At 36.7% G+C, this 18,491-nt stretch overlaps 1 protein-coding gene across 1 annotated transcript; it reads right to left on the reverse strand.

Moving 5' to 3' along the window:
* Positions 1–13,258: 13,258 nt before the first annotated feature.
* fibina (fin bud initiation factor a) lies at positions 13,259–14,107 on the reverse strand. The gene has a single exon (XM_067380294.1). It carries the CDS (start codon positions 14,092–14,094, stop codon positions 13,423–13,425), a length of 672 nt encoding a protein of 223 aa, XP_067236395.1. The 5' UTR covers positions 14,095–14,107; the 3' UTR covers positions 13,259–13,422.
* Between the last annotated feature and the right edge of the window lie 4,384 nt (positions 14,108–18,491).

Consider the following 18,491-nt stretch of genomic DNA (forward strand, 5'->3'; position numbering starts at 1 on the left):
ACATTCAACACTCAACCAAAAATGTAGAATGGCTTAAAGCTGAACTTTAAAAACAATGGATTTCATAATTTATGCAGGTAGAACTGAAACATGACAAGTAATGTAGTTTTCATAATGCCATTAACTGTTAATATTTTGACACTCATTGCGCTACGATATGTTCACATTGAATAGAAAACTAGTGCTATGTTGCGACAGAACGACTCTATTTTGAATCAGGTTCGCTGTGTTTTAGAATTAGTATATGTTGAAAAAGGTTTTTAGCATTTTGAAATATAGAGTTTTTGTTTATTTAACAAAATATGGTTTTGGCCAGAAATTAACCGTTTGGCTAATTGTGTGATGTAGGTGTGTTTCTGTGTTAAGAGTTTAGAGAAAGTACTTTAAGTACTGGTAAACGCTTGTTAGCAATTGAAAAAAAACTGCAATAGATGTGTAAAAGTATATACTATATATTAATGTGTACTTTATTTATTATATATAGATTATTAAAACATAATTTAAAATGTACTTCAAAGAAAAATGTTTAATTTGACATTATTACAAAGTGCATTTTTTAAAGTCACCTTTAAAAGTGTACTTAAAAACATAGTGTATACTTTTTAGTAGTGGCCGTTTGTTTAATTATTATTGTATTATCTGCAAAATTTATCTTACAGTTTTTTACTTTTTACTTCTTAAAATATAGTTTTCATTTTTTGAAGTATATTAACGGCACTTCTTTATCACAAGGGTATATTGCTCAGCTTACAATTATTGTATGTATCCTCCAACTGTTTTGTTGTATTCCATGCAAATATCAAAAGTCAGATCACTTAGAAAAATAATAGCACACCTCTCTTCAACAAAATATACAAGTATCACATATGCCCATAGCAAACGTGCAGGCACCGCACACTGAAGAATTTCACACAAACTTTCTCCAGTGAGCAGTGCTGATCATAAAAATGCACTTATGCATTTAACTTCACATAAAACTTTTCATTATCCATAACCTGCATAATGAAGCTATAGTGGTTGTGGTTTGGAGCTGGTGTGCAGAGCGCCTGGAGGCTGGATCAGGCAGGGCCGGATGGGGAAATCTTGTGTTTGGACTGGGGTCCCACTGGGGGAAAAGGGATTCGGAGGTGAGATACACAAAGGAAGAAGGCGATCAAGATCAACTCTCTCTCAGCATGCCAAACTTCAGACTTTTTTCAGCCCTTCACTAAAAACGGCTTCCTCATAGGAAAGAATTATAAAGAAATTTCGATTGGATAACTTTATTTTACAGTGTCCTTGTTACACATTACATTAATTTACTATAGCAATTACTGTAAATTGTGGATAGTTACATGCAACTAACCCTAAACCACACCTCAAGCCTAACTTTATTGTAAGTACATTGTTATTACTCAGTACTTACATGTAATCTAAAGTGTAACTTTCAACCTGTTTCTTCAAAGAGATTAAAATGGAGACCTTTAGTCAAGAAGAAAAAACAGTAATCAATGTCTCAAACTGCTCAAATATAACCAAAGTCAGCAAGATCTCAGTATGAACATAAACATTTCTCATCAAATTCTTCCCAGACCAAATTATCTAAACTATGCAATCCACGCTCAATAACTGGCTCATTTGTGCCTATTTCTATTTGTCCTTTTTAGGAGAAACAGAAAGTTGATATTTACAGTAAATGACGCTCTGAGAACACTTTCCTTTAAGTTTTTTTTAGAAATGTCAAAAAATTACGTTTTTTGACATTTTTCTCCACCAGACACTGGGTGTACATAAATATCTGAAGAAAAAAACAGAGAAACTTTGGCATTCTTGCACAAAACACTAAAAAGATATGTTGTTTATATGATAATGACTGATGAAGATTATGAAAGGAGAAACACACTTAACAGTTTAACTTAGAAATGGCCGAATCTGTTCTATGTTGACATAGTTTGTGTCAGCGTTGTGAGTGAGTGAGTGTGTGTGTGTGTAGTAGGTGCGGGGGTGCTATGATGAACACCAGCTGCTGTTTGTTTACAGAGGGCAGATTCCAGGAAGACACACTCACACATAGGCCTTAGGAGCCAATGACAGTTACCATACACTACCCCTAAACCTAACCCTCAACAAAACCTGTTGACATCATTAGATTTACAGTCAAACAGGATTTGGCTGACTTGTGAGCATTTCAAATATTGAGAACCACATCAAATTATGTTGGTTTTCAACATGTTTTACCATATTTTTTAGGGACATTTTCATAGATTTAGCCTCACAAGTATAGCCAAATCTGCACACACCTTATTAATTATTACAACCACAAAATGAGTGAGATAATCTAAAAAAAGGGGCAGCTAGGGCTTCTGATAAGTGATAAATTGTAATCCGAGTGCAGATTTATTGAATGAAAAAGTAGCAAATACAAACTACACTACCAAGAACGCAAACCATGGCTTTACTGAAAGCTTGACTTGAACATGATTTGACAAAACCTTTCATGAACTTACTAAACGTTTTATAGGAAATATTCAGTGCTCAACAACAGACAAGCGAAATATGAGGGTAATTTATACAAAGACAAATAAAAAGTATTTATACAAAAGCTTAAACTAGAGACTAGAAACACTTGGGCTGAATTTAAAAAAGTATGTGCTGGATTTAAAACTTACTTTTCAACTAGTGTGTTCTATTGTTATCTATGTGTGTCATTTAAATATACTACATCTATAATGTTGGCATTATTCTTTGAACTACGCATTTTTCAATGAAAGGAACTTTTTACATTTCCGGGGCTCTCAGAAGTGGAAGTCTTCATGGTAGGGTAAAAATCTATAGTGGCGAACAGGAGACGACAGGAAATATAATTTTTGTATTCCTATTTGCTCCGATAGCAAAAGAAAAAAAAATCCATGATAGCATTTCCATGACTTTTCAAAGATGAACAAATATAGAGAGATTAATTACAGCAGTCAGAAGAGAGAATGATGTCAAATTTGCCTCAACTGCTGGGTCCCACAGCATTGCGCATAGTGGCATTAACTACTATGTACTTACATCAAAAAATAAGTGCAATGTACTTATTGGGTTCATATTGAATTGCAAAACACTTTTGCTGCTATTGAGGTGGAATACGGGTAATGTGAGGGAAATCTTTGGTGGTATGGGTAGGTTTAAGGGTAGGGGTAAGGTGTAAGGGATGGGTCAACAGTGTAATTATACATGTAATTACAGAAATTAATGCAGGTGTTTTTAAAATATAAGTACAATGTAAAAACATATATGTACACAATAAATGCATTGTATCAAATGATTAATTTAAATGTAAGTACATAGTAGTTAAGGCCACTTAATATAAAGTGTGATCAACTGCTGTACTAGGAACACCCTTGCATGCAGCCGTAAAATCGCATTTTGTAATTTACTGCCAAAGTAATTTAGCAGTATAAATGTATATTACATTTTAACAAAATTATATGAAAATGTTTCTTACATTTGCGATGTTGATAACTGTGTAAACAGTTATTAAATATTTGAACAAGGTTGTTGTTTGACGTCTTGGATAGACCTGGTGTGCCTTGGCTTGAGAGGTGTTGAGAGGCTGTTGTAACAGTGTGGAGTTGAGATCACAGAGTTGAGGAGGACCTGGGCTCTGACCAATGAGCTTGAGAGAGATTCTTCTCATGTAGAGGTCTTAAGTGGAGACCGTCACACTGAAGGGGCCTGGGCTGTTGTCTAAACAATGAGGGGAGTCTGATCTATAGCTATGGTGTTGAGGTTACCTTCGGTTGCTCAATGGCTCAAGACCATAGCTCTGAAAGAGAGGCAGAAGTCCAGAGTTCTCTGACTGTTTAGTTTGTGCCAACCCTGGGTTTTAGGCAACATGAAAGTGGCTCAGCTTTTAGTGGTTTTCATCGGGTTTTATTCTGGGTGAGAGATCAGAAACTGAAATTGGACAATTTCAAAGTGACACATTTCAGATGAAATAAAGTCACTCCCCCAGTTTCAAATTTGTAAAGTAATTATTAAGCACTATTATAAGATTTTTAAGTATGTTTAAAAGAATATGCTGGATATGATTGGCTGCTTGCTACTGATGTTACACTTTCATGTGCACATGGTCCATTATTCATGAACTCAGGACCAAAGCCTGAGTTTACAGAGAAAGTTGATGATCAGAGACATGATACCAACAAAGCTAATTCTGTAACCCCTGAATTTGTTCAACTGCCATCATGGTGCAGGAAGCTGTGACATGGTACAGGAATTGGCTGTGGTTGTGCCTAAAGGTCCGTTCACACCAAGAATGATAACTATAAAGATAACGATAACGATGAAGTTCTAAAAATCATTTTAATTATAAAAGACTAGCACTGTCCACACCACAGCTATAATGATAACGATGTAGAGAAACGATCAGAATCCATTCTAATTTAAGGGCTCGCGCATTTAAAATGACAGAAGATATTGCAGAGAAGTTAATCACAGAGGTGCATAAAAATCCACCACTCTTTGACAAGTCAAACCTCCTTTTCAAGGATACTTTAAAGAAAATGGATATATGGAAATCAATCGGTCATACCCTAAGAATAAAGGTGAGAAGTATTAACGATGAGATAAAATTACCTCAGGTATTCAATGCTAGTTTCAACAACATTTTCTTGCTCCCTTTGAAGTTGCAGTGAAAAAGACTAGGCATTGTTTTTATTTATTTCCACTATATTGACTTTGTCAGCTAAATTCACAGTTAGATTAGATCGATTACACTAGCTATCCACTCGAAACATAGCATGCTGAGGACATCTGCTGGTTAAAGCCATGTAAATGCAAGTGAAAACATGTTGTAAACACTTTGAAACCGTAGCGCGCAGACTTAGAATAGACAGACAGTTATTGTTCATTTGTGTGGACGCAAATATAGTTATAGTTATAGTTATCTTTATAGTTATCGTTCTTGGTGTGAACAGGCCTTAACACTGTGACATCAATAAAATAAACTGGATCAATGACAGACGCTGGTATGGGCTAGACCAGGCGTGGGCAACTCTGGCCTTCGAGGTGTCCTGTCCTGCAGAGTTTAACTCCAGCCCTAATCAAACACACCTGCTTGTAATTTCACTTTGGTTCATTTTTCAAGTGTGTTTGATTAGGGTTGGAGCTGAACTCTGCAAGGCAGTGGAGCTTGAAGGCCAAAGTTGCCCACCTAAGTCTAAACCATGGGTACTCAACAGGGGCTGCATCCGGCCCATCAGCATTAAATTTGTGGCCCGGGTCATGCTAAATATGAATGTATTGTTATTATTGTTTGCATTCAAACTGACCGTTAATATTTTTTCAGTTCTTCGGCATACACTGCGCTTAACACATTTTGCACGTGGGCTTTGAATAGTTTGTGCACTAATTTAATTGTCCACAAGGTGTCAACACTGAAACGGGCCATTTTTTCACAGTCTGAAAAGAAACAGAAAAAAAACGGAACTATAACAAAAAATAGCCACGCGTGTTGACGAGCGCTCGTGTGAGGGAATTAAAGACACCAGCAACTCTATTTTTAATGATTACAAAGACATTTTATCTTATGTTTTGGAGCGAAAAATCGCAGAGACTGGACAAGAATGAATCTTTCTAGTGCGCATGTGTTGAACACCTGTGTGCGTGCACGCTATCAAATGCTTGATACTGTGCGTGTTCGTAAAAAACAAAAAAACAAATAACTTTATTTCTTCATCATTTAATGCGATTGATACTCCTGAATCTTTGCAGTGTGTAAGTGCCCGATGGTCTTCTTAGCAGAATGAAAAATGAAACTTTTATTCTAATGTCATGTAAAACGCAACGTCATTGTGAAGCAAGCGCTTCCATTCTCATTCGCGAGACTGTTCTGAACAAAAAAGGATTCTGGATTCTGACCTAGTTTAAAGGTAGAGATAATAATTAATTAATTTAAAAATAATAATAATAATAATAATAATAATGAAACCTCTGTAAAGCGAGCCTGAGTATAAATAGGCACTGTAAAAAGTATTAAAAAGGTGCAATGGAGTATAAAAAGTATCAAAAAATTGAGCAACAGCCAGACCTGAAATTCCTTGTGATAACAATGCCGACTTTTCACTAGGAAAAAGGACTTCTTTTCATCAGTTCTTAAGTTTATTTGCTCAGTAATGTTTTTCCTTATGCATTCAGGCCTTTTATTCATACTCAGAGTATGAATGAATTGTTGCATTAAGAATACAGCAAGACGAACTATTAATCCTTTTTAATGACATTTTTTTCATGTTCAGTGACACTATAAGTAGGACAACGAAGGACAAGTAAGTACTTGTAGGTACTACAAATATTGTCTTAACTAGGCCTAAATAAAAGTTTTGCGATCCAAGTTGTAATTTGTGGCCCTTTGCATTTTATGTGGTTTAAATGCGGCCCTCTTAGCCTCCAAACTTGAGTACCCCTGGTCTAGACCAAAAAAATGACTGGATCAGTGTCATAGAGCATGGCTGGGCAACTCTGATCCTCAAGATCCAGTGTCCCGCAGAGTTTAGCTCCAAACCTGTCAAACTTACCTGCCTGTAGCTTTCTAGTAAGCTTAAAGGAACACTCCACTTTTTTTGAAAATAGGCTAATTTTCCAACTCCCCTAGAGTTAAACAGTTGAGTTTTACCGTTTTCGAATCCATTCAGCCGATCTCCGGTTCTGACGGTACCACTTTTAGCATAGCTTAGCATAGTTCATTGAATCTGATTAGACCGTTAGCATCGCGCTTAAAAACGACCAAAGAGTTTTGATATTTTTCCTATTTAAAACTTGACTCTTCTGTAGTTAAATCGTGTACTAAGACCGACGGAAAATAAAAAGTTGTGATTTTCTAGGCTGATATGGCTAGGAACTATACTCTCATTCAGGCGTAATAATCAAGGAACTTTGCTGCCGTTCCATGGCTGCAGCAGTGCAATGATATTACGCAGCGCCCGTGAACTCCTGCTTGTACAGGGAACATGCCTTGCAACCATGGAGACGTTTGTGAGAGACGCTGCGTAATATCATTGCACTGCTGCAGCCATGGAACGGCAGCAAAGTTCCTTGATTATTACGCCTGAATGAGAGTATAGTTCCTAGCCATATCAGCCTAGAAAATCGCAACTTTTCATTTTCCGTCGGTCTTAGTACACGATGTAACTACAGAAGAGTCAAGTTTTAAATAGAAAAAATATCAAAACTCTTTGGTCGTTTTTAAACGCGATGCTAACGGTCTAATTAGATTCAATGCACTATGCTAAGCTATGCTAAAAGTGGTACCGCCAGAACCGGAGATCGGCTGAATGGATTCGAAAACGGTAAAACTCAACTGTTTAACTATAGGGGAGTTGGAAAATTAGCCTATTTTCAAAAAAAGTGGAGTGTTCCTTTAAAGACCTTGATTAGCTTGTTCATGTGTGTTTGATTTGGATTGGAGCAAAACTCAGCAGGAAAGTGGATCTCGAGGGCCAGAGTTGCCCACCCCTGCCATAAAGTGATAGGGAGGAAGGGTGAGACTGACAGGGCATATGAAAAGGCTCACAAATAGAAACCGAGAAACAAGTTAACCATGAAAACAGAAGTTCTTGCAGTGGGCTCTGGGACTGCAAAAGGCCTCTTGATGACATGATTACTGTGAAACAATAAATTAACTTTCCTTTTTCAGTGGTGCAGAAGGGACTCAAAAATGGGGCTCCAGTACAAGTATATTCATGAAACAGTGGACCTGGTATTTTTCCAGCCGGGTGGCATTGGAGGATGGGGCTCACTAATTGTGGCCCCGGAGCATGTTCCCCACATGCCTTGTTGGCAATCCTGACCTGCCTCTAAGAAATGACTGGGGATGTGAGAAGTCTCTGTGACCATTCTCAGGCTTGACCGAGTCAGGAAACCTGGGGTTGCTCAGAAACTGGGGCAACCATGACTTGGTCAGTGCGACAAGAACCCTCCTCCTCCACATGCACAGAAAGAGCAGAAGGGATTCCCTATGATTATGGGCAATATTATTGTCAGTGATTGAACATCATTTGTACAAATCAAAAATGCATTATGGGTACAAAAGAGTGGACTATATAGGGACTTAAATTGGCAGAGTGGCCGGCAGTCCATATTGTACATGGCACTACGTTTGGAATAGGAAGCAAATTCTTACAGAGCTCTGGAGACAAGCTCAGTGTCTGAATAAGCCTTCTATATACTAGATGAAAAGCAGTATGTCAACAGTACATCCAAATGGGCAGCATTCATAAAAGTTGGCAAAAATATCATATACTTCATATACTTTTTTGGCCAAAATTCTGAAACATGAGGCTGCAAGAGGAGTCATCCTATTTGTAAATAGCAAGGAACAGTAATGTTGCTGACATTTGTAGGTCACATGAAATGCCAAATTTTATTTATACTACACATGCTTAATTTGTGGAATATACATGATTTAATGACAGTGACATCACACTGACAGTATGCAATTCCTAATATAGCTGCTACATCTGGGGAAGAATCAATGAACAGAGACAAGAGAAGATGACAAAAAAGAAACACATTTCAAAATGAAAGAAGGTTAACAAATGAAAACAAAGACCAACAAAACCATTATCCAAGAAAATGATGAAATGAACCAATAAATCAAGAACAAAAATATTTCACAAAATTGAAATATTGCTAATAGCTTTCGAATGTGATCTTTTTCCATAACTCAGCCAATACTGATCACTGCATGTTGAGAATTTCAATATTAAATATTCATCATAAAACTGCCATCATAAGTATATGTGTCACATACACAGAAGAGGACAGACGAGGTAAGTGCAAATAATAAGTCTTTATTGGTAGGTTATGGGATAACAGAGTGGGAATGCAGCACAGGCAAGTAAACAAGCTGTAGATGGTTTCTGGATAACTTAGGGAACTTAGGCAACAAGGTAACTTGTAGTTTTCCTGGTTTTTGTTACGGTTGCTGGTGTATTAAGCACACGACGAGGAGAAATATACATAAACAAGTCTTTTACTGGAATATCCACAGGAGACTACAGGAACAGGCAGGAACATACACCAAACAATACAAGTACAATACCGGACAACACATGACAGGAAACACAGGGCTAATATACAAGGGATAACAAGGTGGGTGATTAGACACAGCTGAAGGTGATCAGTTACCATGGTGAATGACTAGTGGCGGGAAATAGAACAACAACAAGTCCAGAGTGAGTCCAAAACAGAGTGCACATGTAACAGTTTTATTGTGTTGTTTTAAAGTCTCATTTGAATATTGTAAATACACAATTATTTAAACTTATCTCTGTTTTATGTCTCATTCTTTTAACCACTAACAAACTCACACAGTAAAATCTGACCCCTTTTACATCTTGTAACTCAACTGATTTGGCTGATCATAAAGTTACACAAATATAATTTATGTATTTAATCTCACTTTATTAACCACCATCTTTGCTGCTGACCTTCAATGATCCAATTCAACCATACTAAGCAAAACATTACTTTAGATTTGGAAATAAGAGTGTTGAACTTCCTTCTCCTATAGTGAAGGGACGGTTGATACCGGGGCTCCGAGGCTCCGACGCAGTTTTCAAAGCACTATTGTATCACACACACTGTACCGATGCTTGTATCAAATTGACAATACCACGTGATTGATGACGTTTGAAGCTTCGAATGTCATGCAGTATTGGAAAGTCGAGACAGCTGGTTTGAAAAAATTGGTGCTTAACCTGATGCATCAAAGGAAAATGCATTTAATCATGTTTTATGATTTCGGTTTTATGATAGGTTTAGACCCTGAACAGAATATAAGGGTTAATCCAAAATATTTCAACTAGCCTACTCATGTCAGTTATGATCATATCATTGTATATTTTATATTATTGATCAGTATGTGAATCCGTTGCAGGCTACACATGACACGAGTGGTGGTCTAATTGTTACAAATTAAATTAGATGACATTAGATCAGATTAACTAGAAGAGATTCCGTATTTCACGGACTCCCGAAGCTTTGGTCACGTGCCTTTTCAAACCAGAGGTGAGTTTCTCAAAGCTAACCATCATCGCAAGTTCCGTCGTTACCAATAGAATTCAATGGAACTTGTGACCATAGTTGGCTAACGATGCTTTTGGGAAACGCACCCCAGATCTGCTCCGCAATGATTTACATATGGTGGAGAAAACAAGTCTGACCACCAGATGTCGCTAATGCGCACTGTGTTAAAAGCTTTGAGTAATAAACCGTTTTTTCAGCCCAATTTGATGAAAGCCTCAAATGCTTCAAAAAGCCTTGGTTTCCCATCACTATCTTCTCCTGTATCCTATTCTTCAATCCAGAATGGAAGCACAGTTGAAAGGTTTGAGTTGTGCCCTCTACTGTACAGGAGTGAATCTGCATTTCTTTCAGCCTGAGGCTTATTCATTTCACTTTTGGTGTGAAAGGCCTTAATCCTCTGGATTTTTGGGCCCTGAAGAAGTTTTGACATTTCCTGACATTTGTGCTTTTTTCAGTTGCTTATGAACTTATTAATGGCAAAAGTGTCATTACACTGTATTCAGCATGAACAAGGCTACCATAATATGTGAGCAACATGTATGTACATATTTGTATTTTTGAGAGAATAACCTTTATGCACGGTTATTGAAAAACACACTTAAGTCACTGAAAATACAGCCACAAAATATGTTTACAAGACTTCTGGGTATTGGAGGTTGTAGAATAGAATGTTTGCTTCAAATGTAAATGTTATCCTACCTACTCGTTCATATAAAACAATATATTGATTTAAATTTTGTAAGACACTTTTTGTCAAGAAAGACAGTATGCAGGAGGCGTGAATCTTCATTAATAATACTGTGATTCACACCTGAGAAGACAAAGACCCGCATAATGACCTGCATAATGAGCCCTTTCAGTCAGGTAGGCTATGTGAGAGGACACTAAAAAAATCAAAGTACAAAGTAGTTTTTTTTTTTGGTAGTTTATTCACAATATAGTTAACAATATAAATGAGACACATTTTGAATAAATGAGGGCACATTTTGATAGAGTTTTACCTGGAAATAAATTCTGTTCAAAGATATATGTGAACATCACTTAACTGGCATTCCAAGGTGTTTGGTGTTTCTGCACTGGAGAAAAACAAACAAACAAAACAAAACAAAAAAAAAAACTTCCAGTCAGTAATCTCACCATTTTATTAATTCAGAATGTCCAGTGTGGGCCAATATCTGGTCACTATGATTCTCAAGTCTGTGAAAAAAAAAAAACCCTCTGTGAGCATGCTGATAACAGGATCACATCACATTAATATAATGTCCACTCTTAACATTTGCCAAAAATAGAACTTTTTATATTGTTATTAAAAAAAAAAAAAACAAGCAAGCCCAGCCCAGGTGAGAAAAAGTAACTCAAAAGTAATGTAACACATTACCTTTCATAAAAAGTAACTAAGAAATGCTTTTTTAGGGAGTAACGCAATATTGTAATGCATTACTTTTAAAAGTAACTTTCCCTAACACTGACTTGAGAGTAACTGTGATAATATGATTATTAATTTAGAATAATCACATTTTAAAAGCTAACAGATTGGTATCTCTGTCTTCTAGTCGTGCGCACACACACTCACACATTGGGTTTCCATTTTGGGGACTTTCCATAGATATAATCCTAAACCTATTCATCACAGAAAACTTCCAGCATTTTTACACTTTCAAAAAACAAACAAACAAACAAACAAAAATGATTTATAAGCTGTTTTCCTCTGGAGGACTGAAAAATGTCACCAGAAGGTCAAAGATTTCTGGTATTGCCTTCATCGCGGGAGATTTTATCCCCACAACGTAGGGTTTATCAGGACCCCCCCCCCCCACTCACTCACTCACTCACTGACTCACTCAATGTTATTTATAGCAGTTGGCACAGGAAAGCTGTGACAATCATCTGATATTGTTTTACTTTAAACACTAGGGATGTTCTATCTAAATCTAACAAAACCAACACATAATTCAAACCACTAAACCAACTAGATGGCCCTGGTTGGCAGATCAAAACAGCATCTTCCAGGATCATACTTGAAATATCCAAAAAAAAAAAATCTCGCTCATTTTTTTTTAAAACAACAAAACTGCTGAAACTAGATCCATATGAAATACTGAACAGGCACAGGTCTGGCAACACTAAACCATTAGTAGACATTCTTTCCTTGAGCTTTAACCTCTAGCAAGAATAAAACTCTGAATGAGAGTAAGCAAAAGAAAACAGTCACGGCCCAGGAGACTGTGGGTAGAAAACATCTAAGTACTTCATTTTTCTGGTTAGAAATTAAAATTCACTAGCAACACTGTGCTTTTTGGTACAATATTTTGGCTTATGCATCTGTGGTTTTGGTATGTTTCATGGTTCAGTATGATTTTGGTCATGACTTATGTTCGTGCATGGACTACAGTTAAAGGTTAAAATTGTTCACCAGGAAATATCCCTGCATTCTTGTGGAGTTGGCACTAGGAAAGGTAGATTGTGTTTCTTTGTATATTGCTACAGACTTTGATTATTCTTCCACATGGCAGAAAGAAAAAGAGACTTTCTGTTCTAATGGCACAGGAAATGCCAAATCTCAACCAGCTTGTTTAACCACTGACTCTCCAACTTCCTCAATCATCCAAAATTAAATGTCAGCATTATACAGAAAAGACCAGACTACTGAAGAAAGAAATAACCGATTTTGACATCAGTTGTAGAAAGAAAATAAAAATAAATCTGTGTATGGTATTTTGTTTGAGATTAACTAAAAAGTGAAACCACAGGCGAATCTGATGTTAAAAATGACTTTATTAATTAATTAAATCTTATTAAATATTTTTTTTTGACTTGAATAAAACCAGATAATTTAGATGTTACACCTCATGAAGCTCATTTTAGTTTACCATTTACATTAACTTAAAATGTGACTGATCTACGTTTATTCATTTATACAAATAATCAAAAAAGGCATACATGTTTTTAACAAAAATCTTGTTTGCATGCATGCCCAGAGACAAAAACTAAAAATATTCAGAAAATTTCAGAATATTTTTTTTAAAGGTTCAAATAACTTTTCTTTTGGATTTATGCTTTAAAGGACTGATGAACCCTTAATAAATGAATAAATCATGAATAACTTCTTCTTTATATATATATATATATATATATATATATATATATATATATATATATATATATATATATATATATATATATATATATATTCAAAGAAACTCTGATCCAAAAATGTTCTCTACTCTAAGATTTCTTTATTTTTAATAGTGAAGGAACCTTCATTACTCAAAACCACAAAAGCGTTTCATGCATGGGATTTTTTTTTTTACTAGATCCTTGTAATAACAATCCAATTTAGACTGTAGTCTGTCCAGAATGTCTCCAGAGAGTCTAAACGTTCAGGTAGTCATTTTTCAGCCGGCTTAACCTCGATCCATGACTCCGAATTATCAGAGAGATGAGTTCATGTTTATCCTTGAGTCCAGACGAGATGTCCAGAGTTTCCTGTAGAGTGTCCTTCACACTATACATGGGGTTGATGAAGTTATTGGTGAATTCATTCTCCTCTCTTTGCCCAGTCTCCTGGCTTTGCTTGAATTTCGTCTCCAACTCAAGAAGCGATTTCTCCACGTTTGTAAATGCCTCACTGATTTGCACAATCTCCCTCTTTAGGTATTTCCCGTAACTGTCCTCGCCGTCCAGGTCGTAGGAAATGCTCTTCCCAATGCTCTCCAGAACGCGCGCTGCGTCTTCGATCTGTTGTTTAACGATGATAAAATCCTCTCGGATGATCGAGTCCCGGTCTTCCTCCACTGGACACGGTCTGCGGTCGATCCATTTGAAAAGCATCTGGCATTTTTCCGGGTCTTCGGTTTCCTCGTAATCCCCGTCCGGGACGAAGAAGTGGTGAAATGTCCCGTTGGACATTTCAGGGAGCAAAGGTCCCGTGTAGACCGCACCGCAGAGCGGCAATAAAAACAGACCAAGGGCGAAGGCTAACATGATAGATAGCTTCTGTCCACTCCGAAGGTCTGACTGACCTGACAGAGACGATGTCCACATCTGGAATTCTTCATATGAGTATGCGCACTAGATGAGACGCTTATGGTCTGTAATCTGAGTCCAACGCGCTTTTACGCGCTCTCAAATTACCTCGCTGAGCGACAGTCAAAAACAGAGCCTGAAAGCGTTTTCAAACTTACGTTTTTGCATATATGGGTAACACTTTGTAATAACGCTAATTGGTTATATTCTATATAATTTACAATTGATTTAAGTCATAAACAAACATTGTAATATACAGCATAATGATATAGAGTGATATAAAATACAATACAATATGTGGGACACTAATACAAATTAGCTTGAATTTACTTCATCCTATGTGGAATGACTGTCCCACTTTACCTGTATTCACATAATATTGCATTGTATTATTTATAATAATTATTATATAGCAGTCTCATTATACTTTTGCATGAAAAGTTTGATGGCCCTCAATGCTTACAGGCCTATAGATTTGAATCTAATTGAAAATTTTGTAACATGACCACATCTGTCAAAATTTGCAACATTCAGCATTTTTTCAGTTTAAAAAAAACACTTTGTCAGCAGTGTGCCAAGATAAAATACACATCAGTCAGTTTTACGCATGATAAAGCATTACAAACATCACTTAAGCACATAACCAGTTAATAAAGAAGTGAGATAATAATGAACCACATGCTAAGCAAAGTTTTTTGACAGTCACTAGACAGTCACCATTACTGTTGTTTATATCCCAAAAAAACAAAAAAAACAAATTTGAACATGTTAATTTTGAACTTACAGTAATTTGAACGTTTCAGTTAATTAAAACATAAGATAGATAGATAGATACATATACATACATAGATGGACAGACAGACAGATGGATGGACAGACGGATGGACAGACAGACAGATAGACAGAATCCTGTGGGGAAATTCATGGTGACAAATATGCAACGTGATCTCATGAGAATACGTGTGTATTTTTACGTAAAGTGTTTCTACCACATGTACAGGTCCCACTTTATATTAAGTGGCCTTAATTACTATGTACTTACATCAAAAAATAAGCACAATGTACTTATTGGGTTCATATTGAATTGCAAAACGCTTTTGCTGCTTTAGAGGTGGGATACGGGAAAGCTTTGGTGGTATGGGTAGGTTTAAGGGTCGGGGTAAGGTGTAAGGGATGGGTCAACAGTGTAATTATAAATGTAATTACAGAAATGAATTACAGATGTAATTACATGCAGGTGTTTCTTAAAATATAAGTACAATGTAAAAGCATGTACACAATAAGTGCATTGTATCAATTGATTAATTTAAATGTAAGTACATAGTAGTTAAGGCCACTTAATATAAAGGGACCCATTTATTTACGTTTTCATACACTCAAAAATGTACAATATTGATGTATTTATACTACTATGTAAAATACTTACGAATTGACAGCAATAAAACGTAAATTATTTACGTATCTATGTGTGAACATGTATGAATTCCCATGTAATATTAAAGGGTTAGTTCACCCAAAAATGAAAATTATGTCATTAATGGCTCACCCTCATGTCGTTCCAAACCCGTAAGACCTTCGTTCATCTTTGGAACACAGTTTAAGATATTTTAGATTTAGTCCGAGAGCTTTCTGTCCCTCCATTGAACATGTATGTACGGTAGACTGTCCATGTCCAGAAAGGTAATAAAAACATCATCAAAGTAGTCCATGTGACATCAGTGAGAAGTTTCTGAAGCATCGAAAATACATTTTGGTCCAAAAATAACAAAAACTATGACTTTATTCAGCAATGTCTTTTCTTCCGGGTCTGTTGTATATCCGCGTTCACGACTCCGCAGTGACGCTGCTTCTTCTTCTTTCCTGTTTTACGGCGGTTGGCATCCAGCTTATTGGTGCATTACCGCCCCCTTCTGCTCCGGACAGTGACGCTGATGACGTTTTATCTAGTGCGCCCGAGCTTCATTTACAGTCTGAGGGAGACGCACACTGTATTCAAGCTATTCTACATTGTTTGGTATTTTGGTATTGCTATATTTTTTAAAATGGTGCATAGGTGTGCATGTCGCGGATGTCCTAATCGCGTCACTGTCCAGAGCAAAAGGGGGCGGTAATGCACCAATAAGCTGGATGCCAACCGCTGTAAAACAAGAAAGAAGAAGAAGAAGCAGCGTCACCAGAGATTGTATATAATAGGGAGATAAGAGGGTCTGTATCTCTTACCATTGGAGAAAGCGGAACGTGCTCACCTCTCAGCCTATCATGTAATGGCAGTGACATCAGTCGCAAAAAAATAAATTTTTATCAAGCTAAAATCTACATATAGTTCCTAACGAAAGTATTGTTTAGTGTAAAACATTCTGAAGATTGGCAAACAGGCAGTCCATTAATTAAATGATTAGCTATTTCCCCACAAAAGGTGTTTAATCAGCATAGTGAAGCCTCTCATCCATTGACTTCCATTCAAAAAACAGCATCCGGTCTCTTTCCCTGCGTACCGCGGGGGGCGGAGCGTTAGCTTTAGCCATTACGCTTTTTTGGCTAAAGGTTGCAGGCTTGCCTTCCAGTGGCTTTGGCGTCACTGTGGAGTGAAAGTGGATATACAACAGACCCCGAAGAGAAGACAATGCTGAATAAAGTCGTAGTTTTTGTTATTTTTTCTTATATTTTAGATGCTTCAAAAACTTCTAACTGATGTCACATGGACTACTTTGATGATGTTTTTATTACCTTTCTGGACATGGACAGTATACTGTACATACTTTTTCAATGGAGGGACAGAAAGCTCTCAAACTAAATCTAAAATATCTTAAACTGTGTTCTGAAGATGAACGGAGGTCTTACGGGTTTGGAACGACATGAGAGTGAGTCATTAATGACATAATTTTCATTTTTGGGTGAACTAACCCTTTAATATTAAAATCACGGCATTAAAGTTTTGTTTCTGTTGTATTCAATTGTCATATCAATACATGTTTTTAGTCGCATTTATTAAAGTCCCCCTGAAATCAAAACTTAAGTTTTTTAGCTTTTAGTATGAATATGTTAGCCTTATGTTACGAATAAGCTGGTGTGTTCCAAAACAATGACAAAATTCGCATTTAGGAGCTATAAGCATTCAAAACTTACAGTCTCTCACTTCCGCTAAAATGGATCACAGATTTTCATGACATCACATCACACTTCAGCTTCTCATCAAATCTCCTGTCCAATCAAATGCTCTCTAGAATCTGAAGTCCCGCCTCCTCCTACTTAAGCTGCGGCTGAAATCGGTAATTTGTTCACACATTTACTAGTTTCTACATAGTAAATGGCACATAGTGCACTATATACAGAATAGGGAACGATTCAGACAGTGTAAATATGCTTTCCTTTGACGCGAATAAAGTCAGTTTTCGCGTTAGTATAATGTGAACCGCTGCGAGCACTGTCTGCTCTGGCACAGAGAGCACAGAGCAGATCATATCCGTGAGTTGGCTCAGACCACAAAAGGTATTGGACATTTAAATTCTGCACAGAATGCTGTATTTTAAAAGGATATAGAGAAGATTAGGAGGAGAAATGGTTAGATATTAAAAGGAAACAGGTTGTACTGAGTTTAACGGCTCTGGCTGAGCTGTGATATAAACAAAACGTTATTGGCTATTTTAAAAAAGGGACGGGGCTGTTCGATTATATCGCCCTGTCTTCCTGTTTCAGTTGAAATTACATCAACACACTGAATAAGACCCGTTGTTCCAAGACACTTCAGTGGGCCTTTAAATGCAGTTTACTCATCTACTTAATATAAAAAAAAACATTTCTGTTCGTGACTGGTGCTGCAAACTCCTTTTGAATGATTATACAATGTTAAACAAAACTACACTTTAAAACCTTAACATAACATAACCATTTTGTAATATTAAGTTTGTTTGCTGTGCGACACAAAAGGCGTTTTCTCCAATGCAGCTGACAATACAACCATAAGATACACCAAAACACAACATACATTCACAAATCACATCAATTTTATTTGTTCGCTGTACTCCAGATCTTTAGAATCCATATGTTTGCAAGGAACAGATTCAAATTCGGCCCTTTATCCAGTGTTCTTCATTTTCATTTTCAGCAGTGACCAGGTCAAAGACACACTCGTTATGACTCAAATTTGAAAGTTGCATCCTCGAAGAAGGCGGCACTGGTTTCGAACGCTCATTGGCTCTCACCTGCTTCGTCACAGATTGCGACATGTCGTGTTTCAGTGAATTGACATTTGAAATGATTGCGCGGCAATGTGCACCTTCACGGAGAGAAGCCAGATTCCTATTTTCATGGATTAATATATCTTAAATGTTACCTATAAAAACTAGGATGTGTTTTGGTGTACCTTATGGTTGTGTTGTCAGCTGCATAGGAGAAAATGCCCTTTGTGTCTCATT

This window comes from Chanodichthys erythropterus, chromosome 24 (genome assembly GCF_024489055.1).
Source record: "Chanodichthys erythropterus isolate Z2021 chromosome 24, ASM2448905v1, whole genome shotgun sequence".
In the NCBI taxonomy this organism is placed as follows: Eukaryota; Metazoa; Chordata; class Actinopteri; order Cypriniformes; family Xenocyprididae; genus Chanodichthys; species Chanodichthys erythropterus.